The following is a 7650-nucleotide window of genomic DNA, read 5'->3' on the forward strand; positions in this document are numbered from 1 at the left end:
CCTGTGTCTGGAACCCTCCCCTCTAGCCCACCTGGAAGGGTTTGTCCGACTCCTGGATGTCACCAAATACTCCCTCCTCCTGCCGTCCCCATGGCTCCTCCATGGAGTCCCTTCCACAAAGTCCAGGTTCCTTTTATTTTTTCTCAATGCATCCTCTTCCTCCTGGGTTCAAGTGGTCCTCCTGCCTCATCCTCCTGCCTCAGCCTCCGAGTAGCTGGGATTATAGGCGCATACCACCACGGCTGGCTAATTTTTTTTTGAAATTGAGTCTTGCTCTGTCACCCAGGCTGGAGTGCAGTGGCACGATATGGGCTCACTGCAACCTCCGCCTGTCAGGTTCAAGCGATTTTCTTGCCTCAGCCTCCCAAGTAGCTAGGACTACAGGCGCATGCTGCCACGCCTGGCTAATATTTTGTATTTTTAGTACAGATGGGGTTTCACCATGCTGGCCAGGCTGGTCTTGAACTCCTGACCTTGTGATCTGCCCACCATGGCCTCCCAAAGTGCTGCAGAGGCGTGAGCCACCGCGCCCAGTCAGTCCAGTTCTTTACCCTGGCCTAGGAGATTTCCAGTTTAAATCCAGTACCATCCGTCCTCACTTTGTGGCCCCAGATAGGTAGATGTACCTGTCTGGGCCTCAGTTTCCCCCCATCCCACCTTGGTCAAGCTCTGATGAGGAGTCAGTGTGGTAATTGACAGCATCACATTCTCTGTAGACGGCAGGTGCTCAATACACATCTCACAAAAACCCAAATGACCTTCCTCACCCAGGTCACCTCCCCCATGGGCCCCGCTGGGACCTGGCGCATGGTGGGCGTCCATCAACGTGATTGGTTGAAGGGGAGGGATGCTTCCGGCCGGGGCTGGGCCACGCCCTCTGAAGGATGTCCACGCCCTCTGGCACAGATGTCCCTAGAGAGTTGTCCCTGACTGAGCTCCAGCCCAGAGGGAGAGGGGGCTTCTAGGCTAGGCTTCTAGGCTAGGCCAGTGATGGGAACGGGCTTCTTTGATTCCCACATTCATCTTGGTGCCCGGGGTTGGGGGTCTACCTCCTGGGACATCACTGGTACCTCCCAGCCACCCACGCAGGCAGCCACTGGGCGGGCGGGTCCTGCTTTATTCAGAACGAGCATGGACCCCTCCTGGGCTGCTCCATGCCCATCTGGGGCCTGGGGAGAGTCGGGGGACCAGGTGGCCAGAGGCAGCTCCGGGCTCCCCTGCCCTCACCCGTGGTCCAGCCCTGCCCTCTGCCCGGGCAGTCTGGGTAGGGCAGGCCCCAGTCCACTCAGCCCAACTCAGCGCTGGCTTCTTGAACTCCAAGAGGCGCCATGGTACAGGGCTTCACGGAGGTGGCGGCCACACGATGGCCAAGATTTAGGGGTCTGGTGGCGGGCAGGGCCGTCACCCGCAGTCCGAGGTGGCCACGGGCGGCCACCGGCACGGGGAGCTCCGGGCCGCCTGGTCTGGGGGGCCAGGGCCGGGCCGGGGAGGCAGGGGCGGCGGGGGTGGGCGTATGGCTTGGGCGATGAGGCCGGGCAGGGCCTGCAGAGAGGCGCCCAGGGCATCCAGGCGGCTTTCCAGGGTGGCCAGGCGAGCCTCCAGCTCCTCGTGCTGTGCGTGCAGCTCCGACACAAGGTCGTACATGACGCTCTGGGTCTGAAGGAGACAGAAGGACGGGAGAGAGGCGGGGCCGAGTGAGAGAGGGAGATACCAGGACAGACGGCAGGGACCCCCCACATGCTGCAGGTGGGCGGTGGCCGCTAACGGGGCCCCTGTGAGGGGTGGCTGGGAGGACACCCCCACTCCTCGAGGTCCCTTGCTGGGCCAGGGAAGGATGGATAGTGGATGAGGGGAGAGACAGCTCTTTTCTTTGTTTTTTCTTTGAGACAGAGTCTCGCTCTGTCACCCAGGTTAGAGTGCAGTGGCCCGATCTGGGCTCACTGCAACCTCCACCTCCCAGGTTCAAGCGATTCTCCTGCCTCAGCCTCCTGAGTAGCTGGGATCACAGACGTTCACCACCACACCCGGCTAATTTTTGTCATTTTTTTAGTAGAGTCAGGGTTTCACCATGTTGGCTTGCCTGGTCTGGAACTCCTGACTGGCCTCAGGTGATCCGCCCACCTTGGCCTCCCAGAGTGATGGGATTATAGGTGTGAGCCATGGCGCCCAGCCGAAGAAACAGGTCTTAAATGCCAAGTTCAGCTGGGTGCAGTGGCTCACACCTGCATTCCCAGAGCTTCGGGAGGCTGGGCAGGTAGGTCACCTGAGATCAGGAGTTCAAGACCAGCCTGGCCACCATGGCGAACTCTACTGAAAACACAAAAATTAGCTGGGGCCAAGGTGGTGGGCGCCTGGAATCCCAGCTACTCGGGAGGCTGAGGCAGGAGAATCACTTGAACCCAGGAGGTAGAGGTTGCCGTGAGCTGAGACTGTGCCACTACACTCAAAAAAGAGCCAAGCTCAGGGCTGGCAGGCCTGGGGAGGCCAAGCGAGGTCCTGGGGTGGTGGGACGTGGCCACGGGGCACACACAGCCAGAGGGGGCGCCCAAGTGGTACCCATAGACCTGGGGGAGGTTCTGGGCTGACACCGCTCCCGGCTTCAGAACAGCAGGAGCTTGGGGACATGGCCTAGGAGGAAGAGGAGGGGGTCCCTGTTCAGTCCTGAACTGCCACCCCTCCCCTTAGGCTGGGGGGGAGACAGGGTCTGATGAGGAAGGTGACTGCCCTGAGGATCTGACCCAATCACAGACTGGGACACGACAGCCACAGTTACGGTTACAGCAGACAGGGGGGCGTCCCCACCACTTCTACTGCCCAGTTCTGTCACTGTCCCACTACGGGGCAGGGGAGGCCGGCCAGGCAGGGACAGCCCTGGGTGCAGATGCCACTCTGGCCACCAGGTGGCGCCAGAACATCACTCCACGGCTCGGGCGCAGCGGGTGCGGACAGCGGTTTACCACCCCCGGGAGGCCTCCATGGGAGGATGGAGGCAGGGAGGTGCCCACCCAGCTCCTCTGTGCTTCTCACACCCCCAGCCTCTTCCTTCCAGCTGCCCTCGCTGCGCCCCTGCCCTTTTCCCTCCATCACTGCCAGGCAGACCCACTCTGAATGTGCAAACACCTTGGGGGTGGGGGCCGCCCCTCCTGGTACCACTGACCTCACCCTGGCCTCTCTCAGGTGGCCGCAGTCCCTAAGGCCAGCGGGTGACGCCTGGAGGCCAGAGCGGCGTCCAGCCTTCGGGGAGTTCTCTTTAGCCTTCTCTGAGGTTTAAAATTTGATTTTAGTTTTTATTTTTGAGATGGACTCTTGCTCTGTCGCCCAGGCTGGGGTGCAATGGCGCGATCTCAGCTCACTGCAACCTCCGCCTCCCAGGTTCAAACGATTCTCCTGCCTCAGCCTCCTGAGTAGCTGGGATTACAGGCACCCGCCACCACACCCGGCTAATTTTTGTATTTTTAGTGGAGAGAGGGTTTCACCACGTTGGCCAGGCTGCTCTTGAACTTCTGACCTCAGGTGGTCTGCCCACCTCAGCCTCCCAAAGTGCTGGGATTATAGGTGTGAGTCCCTGCACCCAGCCTTAAAATTTTATTTTTTAGAGACAGAGTCTTGCTCTGTCTCCCAGGGGGAGTGGGGTGGTGCAATCACAGCTCACTACAGCCTTGACCTCCAGGCTCGAGCAGTCCTCCCACCTCAGCCTCCCAAGTAGCTGGGACTACAGGCGTGCACCACCAGATCCAGCTAATGTTTGCTTTTTTTTTTTTTTTTTCCTGAGACAAAGTCTTACTCTGTTATTCAGGTTGGAGTGCAGTTACTTGATCCCAGCTCACTGCAACCTCCATTTCCCGGGTCCAGGCAAGTCTCCTGTCTCAGCCTCCCAAGTAGCTGGGATTACAAGGGCACACCACCACGCCGGACTAATTTTGTATTTTTAGTAGAACATGTTTCGCCATGTTAGCCGGGCTGGTCTTGAACTCCTGGGCCTCCCAAAGTGCCGGGATTACAGGCGTGAGCTACCATGCCCAGCCAATTTTTCTATTTTTGTACAGATGAGGCTTTGCCATGTTGCCCAGGCTGGTCTTGAACTCCTGAGCTCAAGCGATCCTCCGGCCTCAGCCTCCCAAAGTGCTAGGTTACAGGTGTGAGCCACTGCCCCCGGCCTGATTTTCTTAATATTTTCCTTTTTCTACCTTACCTTATTGTAAGAATACAGTATATCATACATATACAAAATACATATGAATCAACTGTTTATGTTATCAAGAAGACTTTCAATCAGTGGTAGTCTGTCAGTAGTTAAATTTGGAGTGTGTGAGGGGCATCGAAAGTTATATGAGGCCGGGCACAGTGTCTTATGCCTATAATCCCAACATTTTGGGAGGCCAAGGCAGGTGAATTGCTTGAGGTCAGGAGTTCGAGACCAGCCTGGCCAACATGGCAAAACTATGTCTCTACTAAAAATACAGAAATTAGCTGGGCGTAGTGGCGTGCACCTGTAGTCCCAGCTACTGTGGGAGGCTTAGGCAGGAGAATCGCTTGAATCCAGGAGGTGGAGGCTGCAGTGAGCTGAGATTGCACCACTGCACTCCAGCCTGGGCAACAGAGCGAGACTCTGTCTCAAAAAAAAATAAAATAAAATAAAGAAAGAAAAAAGAAGAAGTTATATGGGAATATTTGACTTTTAAGGGGTCAGCCCTCTGTAACACTCATGTTGTCCAAGAGTTACCTCTGTATCTCCAGGGGTCTAGAATTATTTTTCCCTCTGTAAAGTTCCTTTCTGAGTGTGGTGGCTCACGCCTGTAATCCCAGCACTTTGGGAGGCCAAGGCAGGAGGATCACTTGAGCTCAGGAGTTCAAGACCAGCCTGGGCAACATGGCAAAACCCTGTCTCTACAAAAAATACAAAAATTAGCAGGACTAGGCCGGGCATGGTGGCTCATACTTGTAATCTAAGCACTTTGGAGGCCAAGGTGGGAGGATCACCTGAGGTCGGGAGTTCAAGACCAACCTGACCAACATGGTGAAATCCCGTCTTTAAAAAAAAATTAGCAGGACCTGGTGGTGCGTGCCCGTAGTCCCAGCTACTCGGGAGGCTGAGGTGGGAGGATTGCTTGAGCCTGGGGAGATGGAGGCTGCGGTGAGCCGTGATTTAGCCTCTGCACTCCAGCCTGCACAATACAGCAAGACCCTGTCTCAGAAGAAAAAAAAAAAAAAAAGATTCCCTTCCAAATTAAATTTATTGTAGGTTAATATGAAACTAGATTGCATTCACTGAGTCCAAAATGCACTGGGGACAAGAAATAAAATAGAATAGGACTTAACATTTTCTAAAGATAACATGAAATTAGCCTCAGGCTGACTGCTAGATCAGGGGATGTAGCTGCCCAGAAAAGCTATTTTCTGAAACTATGTCATTGGTCAGAAGGGAATTCAAATCAGTGCTGCAAAGATCCCAGGCACCTGATTAATTGCAACTGGTCCAATGACACATCTTCCAGTGGAAGAATTCAAAAAGTGAAAAATGGGCTGGGCACAGTGGCTCATGCCCATAATCACAACATTTTGGGAGGCTGAGGTGGGGGGATCACAAGGTCAGGTGTTTGAGACCAGCCTGGCCAACATGGCGAAACCCCATCTCTACTAAAAATTCAAAAATTAGGCCGGGTGTGGTGGCTCACGCTTGTAACCCAAGCACTTTGGAGGCTAAGGCGGGCGGATCACCTGAGGTCGGAAGTTCAAGATCAGCCTGACCAACATGGTGAAACCCCGTCTTAAAAAAATTAAAAAAAAAAAAATACAAAAATTAGGCAGGGCCCGGTGGCTCACGCCTGTAATCCCAGCACATTGGGAGGCCCAGGCGGGTGGATCACGAGGCCAAGAGATCGAGACCATCCTGGCAAACATGGTAAAACCCTGTCTCTACTAAAAATACAAAAATTAACTGGGCGTGGTGGCGCGTGCCTGTAGTCTCAGCTACTCGGGAGGCTGAGGCAGGAGAATCACTTGAACCAGGGAGGCAGAGGTTGCGGTGAGCCAAGATCGCGCCACTGCACTCTAGCCTGGCAACAGAGCAAGACTCCGTCTCAAAAAAACAACAAAACAAAACCAAAAAACAAAAATTAGCTGGTCGTGGTGGTGCACGCCTGTAGTTCCAGCTACTCGGGAGGTTGAGGCACGAGAATCGCTTGAATCCAGGAGGCAGAGGTTGCAGTGAGCTGAGATCACACCACTGCACTCCAGCCTGGCTGTGTCTCAAAAACAGTTAAAAACAAAAGTGGGAAATGACTTGATATTCGAATCAACACACAGATTCACGTACAACACAAACTAATTTCTTTCTTTCTTTTCCTTCCTCCCTCCCTTCCTCCTTCCCTCCCTCCCCCCTTCCCTCCCTCCTTCCCTCCCTTCTTTCTTTTTTCTTTCTTTCCCCCTCTCTCCCTCCCTCTCCTCCTCCCTCCCCTCCCCCCCCCCCTCCCTCCCTCCCTCCCTCCCCCCCTCCCTCCCTCCCTCCCTCCCTCCCTCCTTCCCTCCCCACCCTCCCCTTTCTCTCTTTGACAGCGTCTCGCTCTTTGCCCAAGCTGGACTGAAGCGGTGCCTGGACCTCCTGGGCTCAGGTGATCCTCCTGCCTCAGCCTCCCTAATACCTGGGACTGCAGGTGCTCACCACCATGCCTGGTTAATGTTTAAATTCTTTTTGTACAGCCGGGGTCCCTCTATGTTGCCCAGTCTGGTCACAAACTCTTGGGCTCAAGTGGCCTGCCTACCTTGGCCTCCCAAAGCACAGGGCTTACAGGCGTGAGCCACGGCACCCAGCCCCGCTTTCTTTTGCAATCAATTTTAATTTCCTGACAGGTGTTTAATTGCTATACAAATAAGCTTTCTCCCAAGGCTATCACTTGAATTTATACCCATAGCAAAGGAATTTTGTTTGTCTCTTCCTTTTCAGAGCTTGAATTGAGGCGGCATGCCTAAATCTGGAAATGCCTCCTTACCCAGTTAGCCCCATAACCATATACTCCTCTTTTTTTTTTTTTCTTTTCTTTTTTAAAAAGACGGGGTTTCACCATGTTGGCCAGGCTGGTCTTAAACTCCTAACCTCAGGCGATCCACCTGCCTCAGCCTCCCAAAGTGCTGGGATGACAGGCGTGAGCCACCGCGCCCGGCCTATATACTCTTCCTAAAATTTTTATGATTTTTAAAATTATTACCATTTTTGAGACAGGATCTCCAGGCTGGAGTACAGTGGTGCCATCTTGGCTCACTGCGGACTCACTCTCCCAAGTTCAAGCGATCCTCCTGCCTCAGCCCCCAGACAGCTGGGATTACAGGCGCCCACCACCACGCCTGGCTAATTTTTGTATTTTTTGTAGAGATGGGGTTTTGCCATGTTGCCCAGGCTGGTCTCGAACTCCTGGGCTCAAATAATCCACCCACCTTGGTGTCCCAAAGTGCTGGGATTACAGATGTGAGTCACTACATCTGGCCTAATTTTAAAATTATATTATTATATTTAAAAATGTAGCCGGGCGCGGTGGCTCACGCCTGTAATCCCAGCACTTTGGGAGGCCGAGGCGGGTGGATCACGAGGTCAAGAGATCGAGACCATCCTGGTCAACATGGTGAAACCCCGTCTCTACTAAAAATACAAAAAAT

At 54.2% G+C, this 7650-nt stretch overlaps 1 protein-coding gene across 8 annotated transcripts in view; it reads right to left on the bottom strand.

The window, feature by feature from the left end:
• Nucleotides 1–686: 686 nt before the first annotated feature.
• The window catches only part of KCNN1 (potassium calcium-activated channel subfamily N member 1), a 51173-nt gene continuing 44209 nt past the window's right edge, over nucleotides 687–7650 (bottom strand). For 6 of the 8 annotated variants that reach the window (XM_032267824.1, XM_032267823.1, XM_032267822.1 and 3 more), the window contains one exon: nucleotides 687–1656. In XM_032267824.1, coding sequence (XP_032123715.1) covers nucleotides 1402–1656 — 255 coding nt within the window. In that variant the 3' untranslated portion in view covers nucleotides 687–1401. The remainder of the gene's footprint in view (nucleotides 1657–7650) is intronic. The other 2 variants (XR_004265336.1, XR_004265337.1) reach the window with 2 other exon arrangements.

This window comes from Sapajus apella, unplaced genomic scaffold, assembly GCF_009761245.1.
Source record: "Sapajus apella isolate SASKATOON/1434 unplaced genomic scaffold, GSC_monkey_1.0 scaffold173, whole genome shotgun sequence".
In the NCBI taxonomy this organism is placed as follows: Eukaryota; Metazoa; Chordata; class Mammalia; order Primates; family Cebidae; genus Sapajus; species Sapajus apella.